This window comes from Amblyomma maculatum, chromosome 2, assembly GCF_055883805.1.
Source record: "Amblyomma maculatum isolate TAMU_Amacu chromosome 2, ASM5588380v1, whole genome shotgun sequence".
Classification (NCBI taxonomy): Eukaryota; Metazoa; Arthropoda; class Arachnida; order Ixodida; family Ixodidae; genus Amblyomma; species Amblyomma maculatum.
This window is the reverse complement of record NC_139345.1, coordinates 205472602-205497306: the sequence shown is the minus strand read 5'-3', so window position 1 is coordinate 205497306 and position 24705 is coordinate 205472602. Positions and strand designations below refer to the sequence as shown.

Here is a 24705-nt window from a genome sequence, read left to right as displayed (position 1 = left end):
GACGCCAACCTGACAATCAAACCGGAGAAATGTCACTTCGACTTTGAGGAACTTCGCTTCCTTGGTCACGTGGTCAGCGCAAAAGGTGTTCGCCCGGATCCTGAAAAGACAGCTGCCGTTTGTGGTTTTCCGCACCCTACTGACAAGAAAGCTGTTCGACGGTTCTTAGGTTTGTGCTCCTATTACAGACGCTTTGTACGAGACTTTTCGCACATCGCGGAACCGCTAACCACACCGATTCGAGATGACACGCCGTTCCTGTGGGGAAGTGAACAAGAGGCCGCTTTCCTTGAGCTTCGCAGCCGCCTACAGAATCCCCAGATACTAGGCCATTTTGACGAAAACGCCGCAACTGACGTTCACACTGTTGCCAACAACGTTGGGGTTGGTGCAGTACTAATTCAGTGGCAAGACGATGCAGAACGGGTCATCGCTTACGCGAGCCGAACACTTACCCGCTCTGAAACCAACTATTCAACAACTGAGAAAGAATGTCTGGCGGTAATATGGGCCCTCACAAAGTTCCGACCATACCTCTACGGCCGAACTTTCCGCTTTACAAGCGACCACCATTCATTATGCTGGCTCGCGAGCCTCAGAAACCCCTCAGGACGATTGGCTAGATGGAGCCTTAGATTACAAGAGTATGACGTAACAGTCGTATACAAATCAGGACGGAAGCACCAGATGCTGACTGCCTGTCGCGCTCGCCCATCGCCATATGTTCAGAAGAAACGGCCGATGATTTTCCCTTTCTGGGGGCTATTACTACAACCCAAATGGCACAGCTGCAGAGAATGGACCTAGAGGTAGCGTCTCTCGTCGACTATCTGCAGGGCGTCGACGCCCGTATTCCCCGTATTCAAACGTTCACTCTTCGTGGTAACGTGCTCTACAAGTGAAATTTTGCTAACAGTGAAGAGACGTTTCTCCTTGTCGTGCCCTCCGAGTTGCGCCGAGATATAATGAGTGCCTGTCATGATGAACCCACCGCCGGCCACCTGGGGGTGAGCCGTACACTTGCACGAATTCGTCAAACGTATTATTGGCGTGACATGGTCCATAGGGTCACGAAGAGTCGGACACGACTGAACGACTGAACTGAACTGATTATTGGCCCAGGTTACGGCCATCGGTGCGGGCCTATGTACGCTCATGTCGTGACTGCCAACGTCAGAAGTCTCCGCCATTGTAACCCGCTGGATTTCTTCAGCCTATTGTTCCGCCGAAGACCCCTTTCCATCAAGTGGGCATGGATCTTCTCGGTCCTTTTCCGAAATCCTCGTCTGGCAACCGTTGGGTAGTCGTCGCGACAGACTACCTAACACGGTACGCAGAGACCGCGTCCATTGTTAAAAGTACTGCAGCCGAAGATGCTCAGTTTTTCGTTCATAACATTGTCCTACGTCATGGCGCCCCCGCCATGGTAATCACTGACCGTGGAAGAGCTTTTACGGCTCGCCTAATTCGGTTGGTCATGACTCTGACTCACACTAGCCATCGACGTGCGACGGCGTATCACCCTCAGGCCAACGGGCTGGTGGAGCGCCTCAATCGCACCCTCACTGACATGATTTTTATGTTTGTGGACGCAGAACATCGCACCTGGGATGCGATTTTGCCCCATATAACTTTCGCGTACAATACCGCCACTCAAGAGACGACGCGACTGACCCCGTTCCAACTTGTCTTCGGTCGCCAAGTGAGCACGCCGTTGGATCCCATGATGCCAATTGGTCCTTCTTGCGGCTCTGACACCAAACTTGACGCCGACATCTTTGTTCAGCGTGCTGAGGAAGCGCGGCAACTAGCACGCCTAAGAATCCACCGACAACAGGCGAATGACGCTGCTCGGTATGACCTCAGCTGAAGAATCCTCACTTATGAGCCGGGCGACTTCGTCTGGGTGTGGACACCTGTTCGTCATCGCGGCCTATCTGAAAAGTTACTACGCCGATACTTCGGCCCTTACGAGATTGTTTGCCGTATCAGTGACGTCACCTACGCCGTTGTTTCCACAGCTTCAGCTCCATCCCGAAGGCCACATCCTGAAGTCGTGCACGTGGTTCGGCTGAAGCCCTATCATGATCGTGCATGACTGAAATTTTCGTCAACGCCGCTGGGTCCTTGTGACACGTTTGTGCACCCTTTCGCTAACTTCTTCCTAGTAGCACCGCGTCGCATCTAGTCGATGCTACAGAGGAGGGGGGCAGTGATACAAGCTATAGTCGACGACGAAGCGGAGACAATCAGTGGCTAGTTGGCGTAGACGATGAAGTGGTTGCCGGTTGGCGTAGACGACGAAACTGGTTGCCTGGAACCGCGCTCAGACCGCTGCTCGGACCACTCTCGGACTTCGGAAGTCTTCTAGGCTCAGGACTTTGCCTGGACGTTTGGTGCAATACCCATTACAATATAGAAATAAACAAACAAATTGCAGTATTCTGCTTACTTGGGCAGCTCAGATCGATTGAGCTGCTCAGGAGAATCTTGCTGCGGAGTGCTAAGCGTATGCAACCATCAAGACGGCAGTCACCTTCTTCGTCTTCCGGCACGCCAACATGCCAGTGCATGTCAGTGGCTTAAGCGGTGACGATTTTGCACACTACAGTTTCGCCCCTTGTAGAAAAGCAGCCATTCTGCGACTTAAGTGGCTGAAATCACACAGGGGCTTCACATAGGGTAATAGGGCTTCAGTCGGTTGACATTGGCTGTTCGTGACCCTGGCGACGAAAGTCTGCTGGCGGCGTAACGGGCTCAACTATATAAATGATGGAAGAAGTTTGCTGAAGGACCCGGTGAGGACAGTGATACCGAGCAAGCAAGTTCTTTGAGAGGCCAGTGGCTGTAGAAAGCAGCTATAGCCACGCCAGAGAGTTGGGGAGATATGATGAAGCCTCGTCGGTGTCACGGTGGTATTTTTGTCGCCATGCGTTTTCCGTTGTGAGCGAGCGAGAAAGCTAACCGCAATCTACGTACGTGGCGACGTTGGAGAGTGGCATTGATTAAGAAATATCAGAGCGGTAGGAAAGAAGTGTTTATACTGCAAGTTCGCTCGCGCCCTTAAATGATAAAGAACGGAGAGAATCCATTGGAGGTTTGCATCGCTGTGTTATATGCGTAAGTGACGAAGGGAAGAACCGGGTCGCAACCGGAATGGTTGACGTTCACGTACATAGCCAGCATGTCGCTGAGACTACAGTTAAAATCTTCTGTCCGGGACTGGTCTGAGGGTGGTAACAGAAAGAAGTGAGGTGGATGATACGGCATTCCTTCAGGAGTGCCTCAAGACTGTCAGACAGGAAAACGTGTCCGCAGTCGCTAGCACTTCGCAGGGGGCACCAAGGCGAAGACCCAGATTCTTGAGAAGCGACGTTGCGTGCGGAAGCAGAGGGTAAGGGTGATATCTCAGTGTATCGGGTCAAATGATCTACTGCAATGATAATCCAGTGGTTGCCAGCGGAAGTGATAGAAAGAGGATCATAGATATCTATGCCAACGCGGTCAAAAGCATGGACGGGAGATGGCAACGCCTGCAACGAATCAGGGGACTTGTGAGAAGTTTTAAGGCGTTGGCAAGACGGGCAAGAGCGCACAAACGGACGTACAAAGTGGCACATTCCATGCCAGTAAAATCGCAGACTATGGCGCGTGTAGGTTTTCAACGCTCCACCATGGGCACATTGCAGGTCAGCATGGAAAGCAGTGCAAATGGTGGCGCGGAGATGATGAAGGATGACTGAAAGCCATTTCTGCTCGTCGAAAAGATAATTGCGGCGATGATGCCGGTCATCACAAATGAAAAAAAAAAAAATAGTGAGCTTGGCGGACGAGTGCTCTGGGCGAACGCCCAGCAGGGTAAGTTGAAAGTCTAGAAATGTAAGCTATCCACCGGTCGTTCCGCTGTTCCGTGACCTTGTCGACGCCGGCAAGCGACGACAAATGGTAGGCGCAGATTTGACCAGATGATCAGATCAGAGCTAGGTAGTGGCGAGCGCGAAAGAGCATCCGCGTCGGTATGCTCCAGGCCTGAGTGATAAATGACACGAATGTCATACTTCAGAAGACGGAGAGCCCAGCGAGCAAAGCGGCTCGATGGGTCTTTCAAAGAGGCTAGCCATGCACAAAGCGTGATGATCAGTGACAACATAAACGGTCGGCCGTACACATAGGAACAAAATTATCTGATGGCCCAAATAATGGCCAAACATTCTCTTTCCGTAACTGCATAGTTAGACTCCACTTTCGTCAGGGTCCGGCTAACGTAAGCCACCACATACTCGCGTAGGCTTGCTTGAGGTGAGGACGGCACCTAGCGCAATACCGCTGCGCTGGCGTCCGTGTGAATGTCAGCTGGCGCCGTCGGGTTGAAGTGGCGTAGAATGGGAGATGAAATCAAAAGGGAGCGTGGTGTCTGAGGCATCATCGCATGCTTACGTCTAGGCGGATAAGTCAGAGCTGCCGGCGAAGAGCTGGCTAAGAGGGGCAAATATAGAGGCAAAATTTAGGATGAAGTTGAAAAAGTAGGAGCACAGGCTGACGAAGCTGCAGAGTTGTTTCAGCAATGTTGAGTGTAGAAATTCGGCAACTGCACTCGGCAGTTTATAGGGGTCGGGAAGAATGCCGTCCTTAGAAACGACGTAACCTAGAAGTCAATCGTCGAACAACAAAGCGACATTTTTTCAAATTCATCTGAAGATTGAAAATCAGTAGAAAGGACTACGATGTCATCATGATAGCAGATACAGGTTCGCCACTTGAAACGAGCAGAGGAACTCGGCACCCTGGCAGGTAGTTCAAGGCCTCAACGATGCGTGGCAGAGGATAAACGTCCCTTCGCATGATCTTATCAAGCCTGCGTAGTGGACACAAAACGGGAAGGAACCATCTTTCTTAGATACCAACACAACTGGAGACGCCCAAGGACTGTGGGTGGCGGTATGACACCCCGGCTAAGCACGTCGTCAACGTGATTAGCAATTGGCGCTCAGAAACCGACACGCGATCGGGGCGCTGGCGCAAAGCTGCGTTTGTACTGGGGTCGATGGTGTATTGTAGGACCGACGTACGGCCCAAGGCAGTTTGAGGTAGGGTAAAGGAAGAAAACGTTTTCAGGAGGGCAACGAGTTGATCACGTTGCGCAAGGTAAAGATTAGTGTCAATAACATGTTGAAAACGTGGTAGGGTGTCGAAGCGCTCTAAACAACGTAAGAGCGTAGAACACAAGAGTCGAAGGAAGTGTTGATGTCAAGAAGAGTATTTATATGAGCGGGATCAAGTTCTTCAAAACGCTCAGTGCATTCGCCGCTGAGCAGGACTGCTGGGCAAGAAGATGGTTTCGAGGCATAAATTGCACTCTGACCGTCTTGGATTTCGAAAACTGCGACCGTAAACAGGAGGCAGGGAAGGCGGGAGGCAGTTTCGGAAGATGTGAAAATAGCAGTCGAAGAGGTTACACTCTCACACGAGAGCGGTACGAGGACAGGAGAAATCGGAGTAATATTGGTGTCATGGGCGACCAGAAGTTTTGCATTCCGAGCAGGTACGTCACACAGGTAGGAGTCACAGAGGGGAGCGAAGGCAAATTCCACGCGGGCGCTGTCAATAACGGCCCGATGAGTCAATAACAAATCGTATTCAAGGATAATATCATGTGAACATTAAATAGAACAATAAACCCAATGGTACACAAAACGTTGTGAATGAACATGGGGCGTACAAGATGCTGAGGGATGAATCTTCTGTGAGAAGGTGGTGCGGAGCGAAAAATCTGAAAGCGGAGATGTCATCTTGCGAAGCCGATGGCAGAGTGATTCACAGATAACAGAGACGGCTGCGCCAATATCGACGGGAGCGAGAACTGTGTAAACTTTCAGAAACACTTTGGTAACGTTATCGGAAAGACACTGTGCACTTGAGGAATTTGAAACAAGCGCAGTTCATGCCATGGGAACTGCGACTGTTAGTTTTCGTCAACGTCACCAGTAGGAAGTCGTAGCATCGGAGAAGGTGATCGCCGACGAGGAGAACGTGATCGGCTAGTGTCGTAGGTTTAGCGATCTTGGGGTACAAAGTGCGAACCCGGCGGAGTCGTCTGCGAGCATGGCTCGATATCGCATGGGTAGGATCGCATATAAGGCTGAGAAGCTGGCGACAAAGGCGTGCAACATGGCCCGGTCGACCACGAACGTAGCAGATCGGGCGGTTGTCGGCAGTAGGCTAAAGGGTTGTAAGGTGTGGACGGACACTTCATGGGATGGCTTGGAACGAAGGCTGCGCATGCGGTGGCTGGAAGGCAGGGAAGTGAATGTAGGGACCATCTGTGAGTGAGAGTGCCACATTGGCCGTTACTTGGGAGTATATCGAGGTGCCATCACTGCCAACAGCACATGGTTGGACGGCAAGACATCAGTGATGTGTTCTTGCAAGACGTGGTGCACGGTAGGGCCAAAGATGGAGCCAGTTCAGGAACGAGGCGGCCAGAATCTTAGAAATGTGGAATGAGTGACAGCTGGCGTGCGATCTTTTCGCGAGCAAAGGCTTTGATGTATTGAATCAAGACAGTGTCTTCAGAAGTTGTAGAACCCCATGTCCAATGCGGATAGGATCTCATCGCAGACAGCAGTGTGCCGCTGAGAAGTGCGCTGCTTGTGAAGTTCTTTCGTAGCTCTGGCAAAGCTTGACTTCGCGGATGATGATAGGATTTTTGGCTGCTAGCAGCATCTAAACTGCGTCGTCCGCAATGCATTTGAGGGAGTGATGACTCTTATCCCCTTCCGTCATGACCGGGTTGACGCGTGTACACTGGTCAACAATGTCCTCAATGTATCTTCTGAAGGTCTGGCCAGTGCGCTCAGCACGATCACGTCAGCGCTGCTTGGCATGAATCTTGTGCACTGCCGGGCGGCTGAACTCTTCCGCGAAATTATTTTAAATTCGGACCAAGGTGAGAGCCTCATAGTTGCAAAACCAAAGGTTCGCCATGTCCGTCAGATAAGATATAACTTTACCGAACTTGTAATAGTTATCCCTTTTGTTGTAGCTGCTTACTCTTTCATGTGAATGCAGCCAGTCGTCGACCTCTTGATTGGCCATGCCACTGAATGGGCAGGGGTTGCGCTGCCGTAAGACTCCAGAACAAATGCCATGGGGGGAGCGGGCGGCAATGTCGAAGTGGCCTTGTCTTGCATGGCGGACGCCGGGGGAAATCTACGGCTTGATGTTCAGTGTCGATGTGAACATATCCATCACCTCCACCAATTGTAGAACTGCGTTTATTCAGGGAGTTCAGATGAATTCAACTGCTCAGGAGAATCTTGCTGCGCAGCACTAAGCGTATGCAAGCACCAAGATAGCAGCCAACTTCTTCCGGCGCGCCAACACGCCTGTGCATGTAGGAGCTGAAGCGATGCCGATTAGCACACTACAACCAATGATAAATGCAGCTCCCGCGGCAGCATGTCGGAGCGCAGGAAGTTTAGTGTAATTTGCATAAAACTACCGCGTCGATTGAGCTCCTGTGCGCTGTGGAGCAATGCCCAGCATCAGTACATTCTCTGTCACGGTTTAAGCAGATATCTCCGAAATGACGCTGTATGATTATTTTTTATTTCTTGGAGCTCTCTCCAGCCATCAAGGAAAGCCACCTGCATAAGGGCGTTCTCGATTCGAAATTATTTCGAAAATGTTTGTTTATCTCAAGTTTTATGGCGGCAGGGGAGTAGTTACACGCTGCACGCCCGACCCCATGTTGATAACTCCTACGCATACATATAGTGGTTTAAAATTGACCTGTCCTTCAACTCATGCTCTATAGTTGCGTATTTGGAATGAACAGTTGTTTTAATAACAAAGACATGGCCTCAAAGGTGCAATGAAAAATAAGAAAATAAATTTTAAATCGGTTTTTAAATGATATCGTAAAGGCCACATGACTGTTGCTACGCCTATTTGTTGACAGCAGCGCAACCGCATCTTTATTGTTCCACAGATGTCTGTACGGTATAGCCCCCGAGCTACAGCGGTCGTCGTGGGTTGAGTGAGATACATTGTACGCACAAGCGCTTCCAGAAAACCTCGTGTCGCACATCCTTTCAACTGAAGCACCCCCAATGTGTGCGACTGTGCGGTAAATGTTATGCAAGGTGTACTGATCTCAGAGTTTACTTTTGGCAGCATGGGGTCCCATATTTGCCTCAAAAGAGAAATACAATCACGGGGCAATGCAAACATCTCCACGAAGAGAAGCAAAAGCGTGCACTGCCGATGCATCAGAAAAAAGGCGCTTACCACGGGGGTATCGTTCTTCTGGCGCATGAAGAAGTTCGAGTAGTACGGGCTCGTGTAGTAGGTCGAGCGGCCCGACACTCTGTACACGAACACCAGCGACGGTCGTCTGCGCCAGAGAGCGAGAAATGTCATTGGGGCACAAGATGCCGGCAATTATGCAGACAGAAAGGGAAAAAGAAAGCACGCATTTGACGGGCTGTATGCGTGGTAGGCCGCCTGCTCTGGACTGCAGCAAAGAATACACAGAATACTGGAGCAGTGTCATCGCATCCTGAAAGGAGGGGGGGGGGGGGAGGCTGTCCAATATTACTCAGTTCTTTCCATGTAGTGTAACAGTGGGGGCCGTAAGCCCCTTCGCCAATCTTTAGCATTAGCGTTCAGAGATAGAAGAGATAGCGGCTGAGCAACGAAGACGTAATAGGCAACCTGCAGTGGCCAGGCGGCGCTAGTGGAGCGCAGCTTTCAGCGCCGCCAACGGCGGCGCCAATTTTTCTGAGGCGGCCGGTGCGGTCGGGTTGCGTTCGCGTTGTACGGCGGGAAGCATCTCGGCTCTCATTTTCTGCGGTTTTGAGGCAATCGAATGTCTTCAGAGTTACTTCCGAAAGCCAATACTGGCGAAAGGACACCGCCTGTTCGAGAATGGTCATGTTTAGAACGTGAACGGTGTCGACGTCACCGCGAAGTGCGCGCCGCTCGCGATGGAACACCCGCACGCCCAACTTTGAATTTCGCGTGAGTAGATGATTTTTTTTGTAACGAAATTTATTGTCTCAGGGCATCAGTCGGATATATGATGATGAATTAAGAAATGATTAAATGCATGAGAAATGTTGTAAACGTAGCTTTTCATTTACCTATTGCGTTCACACCTCATATCCATACACTGAAAGTGCAGAGAGAACCTGAGAAGAGATTGATCGCCGTTTCCTTTTTTTTTGTTCTTGCTGTTTGATTACAGCAGCATAATAATTTCCTCGCTGTTTTGCTTTACTGTATAATACCATGACGAACACTTTTGTGCGCGGTGCACCTTTCGACAGTGCCGCGGAGGTTACAGGAGGCATGGTGCGGTACCCGCTACGGATGTCGAGGCAATTGCAAGCACTGTACAGTTGTAGCGTGCGCCATCAACGAAAACTGTGCATGCGGGGGCGGGGAGTAGGGGGCCTCCTACATCGTTAGAAAAATAAAGCTCTTAACAACAACAACTGGCATGCATTTTATACCTCCGTAGCTCAAGCTTGGAAAAAGTCGGCGGGAAATGCTGGCACTCAACGGCAAAGCTTCCGTAAATGAGGTCGTTATAGTTATGATTTTTTACTGTTGCTACTAATGATGGAACGGTCTATCGTCTGGGACAAGAAACTCTTGAGCAGCTTCAGCCGTCGGTGCAAGAAATTTTGGCGGGGAACGATAGAACGAAGTTCCATGCTCTGCGTACACAGTATGAAGTGTCTAAAGGTACGTCCGACGTACCCATTCGATTCTCGTAAAGATACAGCGGATGTCGATATACAGGCTCATGGCTATATGGACGTCGAATGCGTATGTTCGCATTCCGCTTGCTACGCTATAATATCAGTTAGCCGCGACTCCCGATGAGGTGCTATGAAGAGTTCATCCATTCTAACATATAGATCACTCTCTTCACTCAAAATTGTGTACGGCAAGAATCGCTTGTCATGCACGTAGCTGAAGGCAATGCGACGTACTGCACCAGCTGGCACCGGGACACGCACATTCAGGAGTTTTCGCTTCGAACTAAACTATCACCTTGATCGGCCCGTAATGCAAGCGAGCTATTTCTAGCATTTACGCTGTCTTAGATCCTGCATCGACCTCCGAAGATCGAGCGCCGGCACAACACACACAGCTTCGCCGTGCAGAACATTCGGCCGTACAAAGTGTGTATACGCGTCCTGTATGTCAAATGCCATTATGCTCATTCCTCACATGCAGACAGAAACAGGATGTTTCTAGTTAAATCCTTCATTTAGATTCTACCTCAGAGCAGTGGAAAAAGACATTCCGAATCTACTAGAGGCGTATACGCTGCTATAGCGGCAAGCTGCCCGTCGACTCGTCGAGGCGAACACCCGCTTCACCGCAATACATGATTGCACAACCGGAAAGCTAGAAGCGCGAATGATCCATTTCCCTACAAACAGCAATGTTTTTTGGTATTTAGGGAAGTCTAGACAAGTACTCAGCCTGCATCTCTTTCTCGTCGTTGAAGTTTGCATACATGTAGTTTAAACGCCCGCATGCTTGAGGTTAGCGTTACCCGACTGAACGGCCGCAGCTTTGAAACGAGCGCGGGAGATATGCATGCGTCACCGGACTTCGGTACACGGTAGAAAAATGTGCGCTGCACATTTCGTTGCAGATGCTGATTCTTGGAATTGTGGAGAGAGTGTCATGCAAGCGATCGTTGCTACAACCACGCATCCGTGTTCCCACGGCTGGCCTACCCTGATGCGCATAAATGCTCCGCTGTGGACGTATCAATGATCGAAGAGAGGACGGATTGTCATAATATTGGGCGCGAAATCGATAGCTATTAGTGCTCAGTGGAAAAATTCTGCCTTGACCATGCACAACTCAGTGTTTCAGGTGTGGTCAGTAGCTAAAAGTTCGAACAGTTGGCCTTTCAAGTCCGCGGTCAGCGCTGGTCCGGCGGAGCGATTTTTCACGCTACACCGCTGTCTTGCTAGAAAACCTGCCTTGGCGGCGTTTGACATTCAGCTGCTTTGTGGGCCCCGTAATGTAAAGCAACGCCTTCAGAAACACACTGTTCAAAAATGCCTTCTTGAACACTTTCACTACAGGCTTTCCAACAAACAAAGCAGGTGGACGCTGATAAAACACTTGAGTACTCCAGTCAAAACCAAACACCAGCGCGTCTTTAGAGATCTGTATAATCGCCTTCACAGTCAGTTTTTAAATTTTTGCTAGCATTTGGAAAAGGTCACTTTCCGATCGCTGGTACATTAGATCCGCATGACAGTGCTGTCAGGTGAATAAGACCGAAAGCTTATAAGCGTTGTGTTGATTTTTATGGTGCATAAGCGACTAATGCTGCCATGCACCAAGAATAAGGTTTAATGTATTTATTTTGTGTGTAATGACTAGTGTTGTTTATGATGTGGCTTGTTCAGGAACATTGCTTCATTTTAGGAAACTAAAATCGCAGGGAATTTGGACTCATGCTGGGATAGAAAGGTATGTTGCAAAATTGTACAAAATGTTTTCCTCTTATTTTCTCGAGTCTGGCACACATATGAGTAAGATATGGTTTATTGTTTGTTCATATCCACACTCCTTGCATACTGGTTTGTCATCTTTCATAAGTATGAAGCTGCGTGTCAGGCGTGGGTGTGTTTTTTGTGAACATGACCTAAAATATACTCCATGATGTGTTTTTGATGACTGTATGATTTCCCCTCCTCGATGACAGGTTTGACAAAGTTTAGTTTGTTTATTTCAATGTTTTAAAAATCTTGCCATTTCGCTCTGAATTTTCTTTGTACAAGTTTCTTGGTATCTTCATGCAGCATATTCACCCTCTGTAATTTAGCCTTGTGGTAAGGTAACCTGATTATTTCTTTTCCTTACCTTTCAAGACAGCTGTCCCGCTTTCATAAAGTGTAGGGCTTCTGACAACAGGAACTCCTTGGAAGTAATAGGAATAAACGAGACCCATAATCATGAGCTACCTAAGGTATGCATATATATGTCCATCACTCAGTGGAATGGTGCCAGCACGCTGTTAGAACAGGTCTTGTGGTAACAACAACCATTGTCTGAGGTGGTCCTTTATTGGGCTTTGGAATGCCATGTAACTGCAGGTACCGACAGAACTCTTGCTTATGCCATGTGATGATGCCGCCCTGGCCTGCATATAGGTATACATTTCAGAATCTGCAGTGCACCACTTGACGATTTGCCACCAATGTTTGTGCAAAAATGTATTTTTCATGCATATTAGCCACCATGGTTAACAGACAGACCCTGTGCACAAGACAAAAGTACCACGAACCAATTGTCACGAGGCCACACGACATGGCAGGAGCTGTTAACTCGAACTTACAAAGTTATATTTTGAAATATGTCCCGGGACGTTTCAGCTTCGGGTAAGAAAGGTTACTCCTAGGCCATGGAGGCACGTTTGTACAGTTTATTTAACGCGATGCTTACAGAGGTCAACGCCAGGTTGTCTCACATAACAAGGCAGCCTACGACCATATGCTAATGAGTATGTGTGAGATAACAGAGAGAAGGATTAAGGAATTAGTGATTAAGTTTGTAGCAAAGGGCATGTAAATGAATGGGAATCCACAATGGGCTCTCAGACAAGAGCAATTAACACTGATGCATCATACCCTTACAGGTGGAGATTAGGTGCCTCCTTAATTTTTTCTCTGCTCAAGGCTTGTCATTTTCTTCATTCTTCCAGGTGAGGAGGATGTGCAAATGATAGCATCGAGAATGCCCGACACCACCGTTGAGAAGGATGCTGGTATGAACAGCGTAAAAAATAATTCACAAAAGATGGGTGACTAGTAATGCTGGCAACAGTTGAAGCTAAGTGGAAAAGCATGAAATTTAAATTCAACGAATGCAGATATGTTGCGAGACTACCAGTCTGTGGTGTGCAACATCTGTCTCTGTTAGTTTCATCAAGTGATTGGCCAAAGCAGATGGGAGGCTTGTGGTTTTTTTTTTTTGTTAGAAGTGCAGTGTAGTAGCATAGATGCAACATTGCCCATTAACAATTGGAGTGCAGTGAGTGCATTGTTTTGTTTTTGTAAGATGAGAAATTTCATTCTAGAGAATGTTTACTGACATGTGAATATAATGTGCAATAAAACTACTTGCTATTTACTTTTTCTTGTATATATTAGTTCTGCGAAGGAAACCACAGGCCAGAAGGAAATGTAATGGCGTGCACTATATAACTTGACCCTGTTGTGCTGGCTCGGTAGTTAAAGTGCTTGGCTGCTGAACCCATGGATGCAGATTTGATTCCAGCCACAGCAGAGGCATTTCAATAGAGGCAAAACAATAAGCTGTCATGCACTGTGTGGTGTCAGTGCATGTAAAAGAACCCCACTTGGTCGAAATTATACCGGAGCCCTCAACTGTAGCGTCCCTCATAGTTTGTTTTAGGATGCCAATCCAGACATTATATATCACTCTGATTAAAATGCTATTCATGGTCAGTTAATCACACACAAAATGACCAAAGTTTTCTGCAATGGACAGCAGCTGTTGTACAATGTTATTTTAGTCTTCATGAAGAATATCACACTGGCTCCACATGGCTTTCTGTCGACCCTTGATATGTGTCACAATCACACACCCGATTATGTATTTTTCTAAGGGTACCGATGCATGCATGGAGGGGACCATTACTTTCCATTTGTCAACTGAAATGCATGATCCACATCATTCCTGTAATTCAACTGCCTGCTATTTGAACTGTCTAGCAGTGATGCAAGTTTCAAAGAACTGCAATTAGCCAATTAATCCAAGCGGGAAACCATACCAAGAACTGCTTTGGTTTCATCTTCAACAACTGTTCGAGAACTACAATTAGTCAAATGTTGTGCAACCTAGATGAGAGGTTACAAAATCTAAAAACAACGCATCCTACATGTGGCATGTAGGGTTTCACATCCTAAAGTGACATATGTAGCTATGAAGAATACTGCAGTGGAGAGCTCTAGATAAATTGGCTGCCTGTACTTTGTACTTTGCGTTGACATCTCGCAGGAAACAAATGCGTTTGCATTTAGCCTCCACCAAAGTGCGGCTGCCATCACTGGGATTAAATATCACGACCTTGGGGCAAGTAGCTGAACGGGTCACTGAGATGTCGCAGTGTATACGTACATGCTATACACGTCAACTTTTCCAGGGCCCATATTCCGAGTTTGCGTCGCTATCTCCCCGACCTCGAGTCACCTGATTGGTGGAAACGCCGGAACATGATTTTGCTACCTCTTCCGGTTCCGTAGTGGCACCACCCGGTTCCGGCGTTTCGACCAATCAGATGACTCGAGGTCACGTGAGATAGCAACACTTCGATAACAACGCGTAATACGGGCCCTGCATTCTAGCTGTCACATGCATGGCAGATATTTATGTTCAGCTTAGGACTGAGAAGTTTAAAAGTGAACCATTTGCGTTTGTCTAGCACCAAAAATTAAAAGAAATTAAGATAAAAACTGAAAAAAAAAAAGACATAATACATTGAAAAAGCACGTCATTAATACATGAACCATATTCGTGCCTGTATTAATGATAAAGTGGCCTTCAACAATAGTACAAAGCCTGAACATTTAGGAAGATGCTGTGACAGGCAGCTAACATTTCCCAGAAGCCTGAACCATTTCACCTGTAATAATGTCTCGACAGTGTGGGCTGGGCACTTATTTTTCTGTCTACTCCAACATGCAAAAACTGTATTTATTTGTTTGTTTTATTTCTTTCTTTTACAAGAAAGGGGAAGCCAAGGCAAAAGGCGGCAAGCCTGACTGGGCCTTGGCTCCCAAAACAGATAACAACAGACAACAGCACACACCTCTAGTGTATACAAAATAAAATAAAAAAAAACATTTTGCAACACTTACATACGATATGTAAAAGATATGAATACATGCAGTATTCATTAGATATACAAATCAACAGATCACGCTGTCAATAACATAAATATTTTCACTAAAACCAAAAAATATTTACACAAAAAAGATTACATATGAGAAAATACAGTTACTACCACCATTGCAATTATAGGGGATATTCATTTAAATATTCTTTTACGTTCTTTTTAAATACCATAGCTGCCAATGAAAATTCTACATTTGGTGTGTTGTTGATTAGGGATGGCACCTGAAAAGTTAATTTCTGTTTTCCATAGTTGGTTCGGGTAATAGGTACAAGTTTTTTTCGTGTTCGCAGGTCATACGTTACTGTAGGTCTATCAGGTAGATTAGTATACAGCCTATTATGGTGAATGTACTGCAGAAGACGAAAGTAGTAAATCTGATTAGCGGCTAATATGGCATATTTTTTAAATAAGGGTTCTGTAGGCAAGTCACGCGGTATACCGTAATAACCTTCAATAGCTCGAAGAGCTTTTTTTTGAAGAACCTTGCCGTATAACCATGTTAGTAGAGCAGCAGTTATTAACTCGTACAAACTGTAGCCTGTTCCACAGATAACTTCTTAATAAATCTAATGGCACGCCACGGACTCCATAATCAGCCAATTTACTTAATAAAATATCATGTTGTACACAATCAAATGCTTTTCGAAAATCCAGGAATAAGCCAAGCGTATATTTCCTTTTATCATTTGCATCATATCATATCATATCATATGTCATATCATATCATGCATATGTATCATTTGCATTCCCAACAACTTTGTGCAAGGCCAGGTTAAAGTATTGCTATTTAATTTTTTTTCGAGGCTTCAAAACACACTACTGTAAACAATAGGAGTGTACTTTGTATAAACACCACATCTTCCGAGTTTTGAGTTCTGTAGTGCAGTCTGATAACAAATTTTGCGATGACTTATTGTGGTCGACTGTTGCACAGCGCGTCTGAATCTCTTTCCGCCACGTTTTTGGACTTACCACTGCACCTAATAAACACTGGCATGCACTCGGAACATCGGCGATCATAAATGGACACGCTGATGTCCGTCCGGACATCGGCGCACGTATCACATCATCACGGCACTCGCAGTCTCACACAGCACTTTCGTTACGACGTAGCATGGTCATCATAGCATCTCACGGAAAGCACAAACCGGCGCCTACAGCTCCATTCGCACAACAAACAAGGATGACGCGATGCTTGGGCTACACACACATCGGCGGTACCTAGCTTTTTCAGCGCCGCTTGTATGTATGTAGAACTTGCAGCACCGCAAAGCACATATAAAGCTCAATACGGGGAGAAATTAGCGACGCGTTACGTGACGCATCTCATCGCAGGTTGAAGTGAGTAAACTTTGAAGAATCAAAACTAGATAACTACTGTCGTAGACGATAATCCACATGATAACGAGGACCAAATGAGCGGGCGTGCGCGCCGCGGGCTGGCCGTCAACACCGCGATTACATGCGCTTGCGCTCTGGTCGTGCTTGCCACTCTGCCGCTGTCCAACTCACTTAAATCTATCATCATGCCATCACGTAGTCCATCACCCTTTCTAGGCACTATTCTTGCCACTGGACTGTTCTTCATAATTTCAAATGTCACGTATGCTTGGATCCACCGTGCTTGGACTACTTGGACTTAGTCGACCTAGCATACCTCGTATCAACTTCGATTTGGCTACATTTGTCTATCGCTACCAAGTAACCACTACAACCATTTTTCCTTCTTCCATGACTACAACACTACGATCTACACATCCGGCTTTTCCGGTGTATCCCAAGTCCAAAAGGCCCATCTCCATCCATCTACCTTGCGTATCCTGGAGAAAAATGCATAGGGTCCGTCGGATGTTAAACTTGAACCCCACCGACCGGGTCCGTCCGCCGTACCTCTGAAAAATATTTCCCGGATCCGTCCGACGTATCCCGAATAAAAACGCACCGGGTCCGTCGGACGTACCTTTAAGACCATTCATCGGGTCCGTCCAACGTACCTTTAGCCACAGCCTACGGAGTATCACGGGCCTCCCTCCACAGTTCGCCACTCCGACTTTATCAGCATCTTAAGAACTGATTTACAGATAAATATGCTTATTCAATTCTGTAATTGGAAGTTTTGAACATATTTTCGCTTTGTGGTTCCGAATAGACACCGCATTAGAAATCCGGTTCACAGATCCACGAGCATTTTTTTTATTTCGCCTCCGATGAACCGGGGCTGGAATACCATGCTGCTGCTGCGCGACTTCATTGCTTTTCTGGACGTTACGCCCTTTAAAATGACAATGCCACTCGATCTTGCACAGAATATACCAGTACACGCCAGATTTTACAGCGCGGAGCGCGTACTGAGAGTGCCCCAACCAGCATGCGACTCCCCGAGTCAGAAGTTTATACTGTTTCCTCCGCTCAACAGGCAATCGTCTTATTTTAGCTCCTTGTCGTCTGTACGTCATTGGCCCCATAACAAAACGAATTTCAGTTACATTACTCTCTCACAGCCACTATCCCCTTCTTTCATCATTCTCCCCAGGTTCTCCTAGCAAGCGGTACGCTTAGTTTGCTTCGCGATTGTGACAGTCTTTCTCGCCGCCCCTGCGCTTATTTTTGTTCTTGTTCACGTCCGTAGTAGTCAAAGCATCACACGAGACCCCCGAAGTCACTAAATGAGTAAATCACACTCACTGGGATAACAAAACGCGAACGCAGAAGGAACACAGCGGCCACAACATACATGGCGTCAGCTTCTGCGCCGCCTCAGTATTAGCTCTCGTCGGCCGCCAGGTGGCGCCACATGTCTAGCAAACTCCATTGCAGGTTGCCAATGGAGCAATTGCAGGAAAGAGGAAAAGGTTCGGCGGGTACATACCTCAAAGGGATGGGTTTAAAATGATTTAAAATGGCTGGTTTAGAATGAATCATTACTAACTCACCAAGTCGTCAACCTTGTTAGATTTTCTCAAATTCGAAAACATATGTGTCAAGTCAAATCAAATCAAATCTACTTTATTAGCATTTTGTCCTGAGGAACAGAAAAGAAATGCTAGGGTAGGAGCAAAACGCTACAAACGCAGTAGCTTGACGAGGCTCCCACCCCTGATTGACAAGGCCAACAGACTGTTACAATTCATTCCAATTCACAATTCAACGCACAGAAAACAAAAGAAACATATCTAACAGGAAAACAAAATAACCGCGCAGCAGCTCCAAACGGCAAAATACAATCGGGTGTACACAAGTTCTTGTAATAGAAGCAGGAAAATAGACGATGGCAAAAAGTTACAATACATCCGCAGTACAAAAGCAATTTGTGTCGGAGAGATGAACATAATTAAAACCAGATGTCTTCAAGAATAAGGTATTTCTGCCTCTTGTATTTGCTAAGATTATTTATATCTATATTTTGATTTTGTAGGAAATTCAAATATGTAGGCATGTAAGGTTAAACATTTCGACAGATTTGCCTGTCTGGTTGGGTTGATAACTAAATAAAACTTGATAACTAAACTCTCCTGGCCACTTCACAGAAGAAAAGAAAAAAGTCGCCAGCGAGCACACCTGCACCTGCGGCACCCTCACTCGTCTAAACCCCCCTCCTTCCTTCTCATTCCTTTCACACACATCTCACCCCCTCCCATTCTCCCCCCCCCCCCCACCTTCTTCTCCCCCTCGACCATTCCTTTACTTATAGCTGCACGCAGCCCCGCGTCATGCACCCCTGAAGAAGGAGCCGAGCCGGCTCCGAAACGTCGGGTTTTATAAAATTAAAGTGTTGGTTGGAGAAATTTCAAGTTTTATTTATGTAGGCATGTAGTATTACGCCATTTATCGATCCTGATTAGTGCGGGACGAGGGTATAGACCAGTATTCTCTTTTTATGAATATGTAGGGCACTTCTAAAGGTCGATGTAAATTACATAAGTTGAGGAAAGCATCATTGTTAGTTTGAACACTGTGTTTGTACTTCATAACAAGGTTAAGTTTATGTAACTGGTGTATGGGGAGTACCTTAAACAAAGCAAAAAGTTCTCTTGTATGGGTATCATATGAGGCATTTGCTACATGACGAATTGCTTTCTTTTGTATTAGCATTAATTTGGTAGGGTTGGATTGAGTTGCGTCGGTCCATACAAGACTGCAGTAGTTAATATGGGGAGCAAACACTGAGTTATAAAGAATTAACTTAATTTTAGTCGGAAGCATCATTCTAAACTTACACAGCACGCCACAAGCTCTTGCCAGGTTTCCCGTCACGCGTTCCACGTGGGCATTCCAATTTAGATATTGACTGGATGTCACACCCAATGTTTTTATTTCTTTAACGACTTGTATTTGTTCGGAACCGAGTTTTATGTCAATAACCTGACTAATAACCTTCTGCACAGGAGAAAATAATATGGCTTTTGTTTTAGCAACTTTAATTTGTAGTCTATTTATCTGAGTCCATTGAGAGAATTTTGCAACTAACATTTGCGAAATCAGTGAGTTCTTCAATGCTAGCTGACTGGAAAAAAATGCTTGTGTCATCCGCATAAATGATGTAAGATGCAAGTGTGCTGGTGTTTACTATATCATTTATGTAGATATTAAATAAAACCGGTCTGAGTATGCTGCCTTGCGGCATACCTGAAGTGACATTTAATAGAGAAGAGTGAGCTTCGTCAATCACAACGCATTGCTTACGGTGGTTTAAATATGACTTGAGAAGGTTACCAGAAACTCCACGAAAACCATAATGCTCTAATTTTGTAGACAAATTATGTAGACAAGTGCGATATAAGAGTGCGCCTTTGGATCGACGCCTCTCATAGGGAATGCCCCATTCGTGGCGCTGGTTTTATATTGTGCAAAGCTCTATTCTCAGAGCAATGAAGTGCAAACATTGCATAAAACCAAAATAAACGAGATGAACAGTAAGCCTGCTTTCGCTGAGCTTGAATTTCGTCGGCTTCATGAACGAGCGAGAGGGCAATATCTCGGCGAATGGAGTATGCGTATTGCAACATCAGCACACTGTTCAGTCTGCTGAAATACTTGGCCGTACAGAAACGCTTTTTTCGCTCCATATATACACTCTTTGAACGCATATATTTTGGCTTAGTAAGGTCGTACAGCAAAAAAGGGAACAATATATGCTTCATATTCTGCAACAAGCGATGGCAGTCATCGAGTGTGTCACTTTATTGCACAGTGGTGATAGTCCTTTTCCATATTTTGAACATATTAAATCTGATAGTGTAACTACATAGCGGATTTCAATCAAGGTGCACATCGTGCAAAAAGCTTTCTTTCACTTTTCAAATGCATTTCGCGGTTTAGTATAACTCGTCTTCATCAGTCTACTTTTCAGGTAGACGTGATTATTATCTCTCTTTTAATTGTACTTGATTTGCGGAAATGCGTGGCAGTCTGGCGGGTCTTCAATGCGCAGTTGAGTTGTTACCTTGCGGCGCGTCAGCGCGAGCGGGATCGCGTGCGCCTACAAAAGAGAGCGCGCGCGACGCACGCAACGAAAGCAGGGAATGGAGTAGCCCCAGTTTGTACTTTCCAGTCACAGATGGCGCTCTACATTAGGAGCCGCTCTGCCCGAGATGCCAAGATGAGCGCCGCATCGTGAGGTGTATACGTGATGTGGGTGTGTGTTCAAGTGCCTGTGGATTAATGTGTGTGCGTTTTCGCGCATGTCCATGGCGTGTGCGTTCCTAGCCGGGAGTGAGCGTTTTTTGAGTGGTGGTTCACGTGGTGAGTGTGTGAATTTATGCGTCTCACGTGTGTTCCTGTGTCCATGTGCGTTTCACCCACGTCGTTTCTGACGACAGGTGTTGGGCATTAGACAACGCCGTGTTAGGGATCACCGGGATCTGTGGAGCGTAGGCCGCTCGAAGAACTTCAGAGGCGCTCAGATACATCTGGTCGATCACTGGAACCCGGCGTCGGAGGCGTGCAACAGTTACGCCTATGCAACGCTCGACGTGTGCCGCTATCTGTGAGCATGGCATCCAGGTACAGGCTTCGCCTTGGCGACACTGGGTAGCGCTGTTCGTCAGTTAGCTTCCACATTGCCCTGCTTTCGGACGAGGTTTGATCCTTCACCGACAGTACCATGACGGGGCGCCCGAAAAAGAACGAGAGGTAGCCACGGAGGGTCACCCCGGACATTTAGTGCGGCTTATGCGACAGGTGGGTGTTCATTGATGAGACCCCGTTCGCCAACTCGACTTCGGCAGCAGCCAGTGGTGCCTTCATCTGCAGCTTCTGTACCAAGCTGACAACTCTTCGAAAGCGTCTGCAGACCATCAATGCCCTTTTCATTGGCCTCGACGGCCGAGAGACGACTAACGACTGGCGAGCCGCCTTACAGCCGCATCACACTTGGACACAGAAATGGAGGTAGGCCGTTCGGGTTCCATGAAGAGTGAGCGGTGCGGAGGGCTCTTCTAGAGGAGTTAGAAATGTGGCGGATGGCCTCCGAGCGCAGGTTCAATGGTCTCGACAATAGGAACGTGAGAGTCAGTGCCAGCGTAGTTGAGCCTCCCCATCCAAACGCAGACAACAGTCCTCATCCGCTTCTGGGCACGGAGGGTGAAGCGGCCCTATCGCCTACCTCGAGAGACTTGACAAATGAGGCATCCAGAACTGGAGACCAATAGCATATGGAGCCTACCAGTACGCTACCCCTGCGGAGCAACCTAACGCCCTGCACAACTGCCGGTAGTCAGACCGAGGCCATGGCGCCACCGGCCACCAGTGAAAAGGACGGCGGTCTGCGTAGCCCTGCGATAAGAACCTATCTATCTGGATGTAAACCGGTGGAAGCCCACACAAGCCAAGACGGCAATGGCTCACTGCCCCAAGGCACTGATCGATGGGACAAAGCACAACCAGAAAACCCATGCCACTGAACCCAGAAACTCAGACCCTTAAGCACCGAAAATGTTGACGCGCTGCTCCGCAACTAGATGCGACAGAAGCTTCATAACCAGGACAGACAGTCCGCACCAAACAGCAGCAACGCCGCCTAAACAGCTCCCACGGAAGAGGGGGTGGCAAAGCGAATTCCGAGCCCTTGTCTGTGGGGCAGGAACGCCGAGCACATAGCGAGAGCTCTCCTCCACCGGAAGAGAGCACAGGCCGAGTGCGGCAACGATGCGCTGCTTCAGCCACACTTACGGATGACCACAGCTTAGCTCAGAAATACATATGGAAAGAGCGGCAAGGGGTTGCCCCTTAGTCATGCTTCATGCGGGCCTTAAAGACGTTCTCGAGGATCAAGAGCCGGACAAGGCTACTCGACCAATTAGGAACCTCTTAAACCAATTCACCATGGCCCTGGTCGTCTGCTCGGTAAACGAAGTAAAAGCCCGCGGCAAGGCAGTGCAGGCCAGAGCCGGGCTGCTCTTTGCACAGCTTAGGTACGCTGGATGAGATAATAGTTGTTGGTCGCAATGAAGTTTGATTTCCTCGGGTTTCACAAGCAATCAGTCGCTTGTAACTATTTTCACCTTGTTTTTTGTTGTTAATTTGCAGTAAACAAAAATAAGCAATAAATAAAATTTATGCTCAGGTAACATGACTTCTATATTCATCAGCAGGGAGTCATTGCATTGTATTATCAGCCTATTTATAATAAAAGAGTAATTACTCATTAGCATCTACTCCACCTTGGGGGATTCCCCTAAAATATTTGACCAACAGCCTATTTATAGTAACTGCGATATTTCTATTGGAAACAAATTTAAAGAAAAGTGAACGAAAAAAAAAAATAAATCCGCAAAAATGGTTAATTTTCGCAGATAATATTTCCTGCTACTGATATCCTCTCGAAATCGCTTTGCAGTCTGCATTTTTGTACAACGAGCGTAGCATTGCTCAGTGAAGTTCGGAGATATTTATGCTCTGCATTCTTGCTAAGAAAAATAAAATAGCCGTGGGCTGTTTTGACGGCAGCCAGCACCCTGAAGAGCACATCAGCTCGCGATAGTTTGTTCATTTAATTCAGGTCGCATCGACCCCATTAACCATAAAACGGGGCTCGAACCACTAGGTCAAATTATACCAGGAGAAAAACAAAATACACGATTTTTCACATTCAATCGTGTATGCAGTTGCAAGACCACCGCACACGCCGCAACACTATTCACTGCATGTAGCTGTCGAACGGGCCTCCGCGAAGGGAAGACGGCGGCGCGGGGTAGTACAAAGGGTGTCCTCGCCATGAAAGTGGAAGCAAAGGCATCGAGGCACCCTAGGAGGTGAGGCGAGGCTGGGACGGGAGGCCTATTCAAAAGTGGCACTCAAGAAGTCGGGAAAAAGGTGGAGGTAAGGAGCAAAGACGTTCAAGGAGAAGACGACACAGAAAACCGGGATCAGGAGCCATCAGTTGGGAGGCAACGAGAAAGTTGCCAGGTAGTTATAACGGGGATCTTGTAACACAATCTAACATATCAAGCTATAGTCGAGTTGCTCGTTGCAAATCTCAGGGAGTTGATTACATCAGAGGAACAGCAGAGCAGGTGTATATTGTGGAGTGCATAGTGCCGGAAATGCTAGGACAGAATAGAAAGGTTGAAAAGGCCTGGTGAGGTTCGATCAAGAGATGAGGAAGTTAAGCCTGGTGAAAGGGCTAGAAATCTTAGAAATAAACAGGGAAGTGCGTAGAGCAGGCTTTAGCAAAGTGCTTCGACGAGATGGCATTCATTTAAATGAAAGGGTGGGAGCAAAAATCGCTGGCGTCTGGCGGGCAGGGCAGTAGCTTTTAAGGGTGTCCGCGAGGGTTGCAGCCACAAGAGTAGTTGGCAGTGAAGCAGAAGAAAGCGTAATAATGGAGGCTGGGCCCAATGAAGTGTGAAAAAGAACGGTCCAGAATGAATGAATGAATGAAGCCTTTATTGAAAGGAAGGGATGGCTCTCGGCCGCTGTTAGGGTTCTTGGGGGGTTAGGGATGGGAGTGTAACTTCGTCTTAACGGTTCTTCAAGCTGTTGCTTGTTGCTTGCCAAGCGTCCGATCTTCGCGCTGTAAGTCGACCTCTCTCACACTACTCGAAGCAGGCCGCTCTCACTGCCGTATGTAGCAATGGAGTGTTGTATTTCGGTGCTTGATATAACCTGACCTGCTAATGTGGGCATGTCATCGTGTGGAATATGCGCAATTTTGTTTCTTCCTCGTGAAAACGATGGACATTGCCATATAAGATGTTCTAGGTCTGCTGTACACTGTTCCTGACAGTGCGTGCATATGTTGTGTTTGAGTGTTTCGTGTCTTCGGAGAAACCACTTGTCAAGTATGTGCGGTGTGTAAGCAACGTTTGTTATTACTTTGTTGAGAAATATTTCTTGTGGTCGAGTGAGCCCTTTCGTGTCCTCAAACACCGGCGTTGGTGTCGCTTCATGTAATCTAAGCTTACTGTCGTGTTTTATTTTGGTGCGTACATAGTGCATCATCGATCTGCCAGGGGAGCCTTTAGTGAGCATTGTTTGGTAAGGATTTAAGTCTATCGGTTTAGGCATGGAGTTGGGGTGTGGGGCATTGTACGTTTCAGCAAGCCCACCCGCTTGCGCGGCGGCCGCTTGCGCGGCTGCCTTTCCCCCGTCTGTGCCAGTATGTCCCGGTGTCCATATAATTTGAATTTCTATTCCAACTTCCCGCATTCCCTTCAGCATCTTTCTGATGTCCTTGGCCACTGCGTCGTCTGTAGTTGGTGCCGTCAGCTCTGCAATCGCTGCATATGATTTGGTTAAAATTC

The 24705-nt window shown here is 47.2% G+C and overlaps 1 protein-coding gene across 1 annotated transcript in view; it reads right to left on the bottom strand.

Annotated features, from left to right (window-relative positions):
* Positions 1–24705, bottom strand: part of LOC146201109 (uncharacterized) — a 140043-nt gene that overhangs the window by 34905 nt on the left and 80433 nt on the right. Inside the window, exon 6 of the mRNA XM_084592492.1 lies at positions 8290–8395. Coding sequence (XP_084448618.1) covers positions 8290–8395 — 106 coding nt within the window. The remainder of the gene's footprint in view (positions 1–8289; positions 8396–24705) is intronic.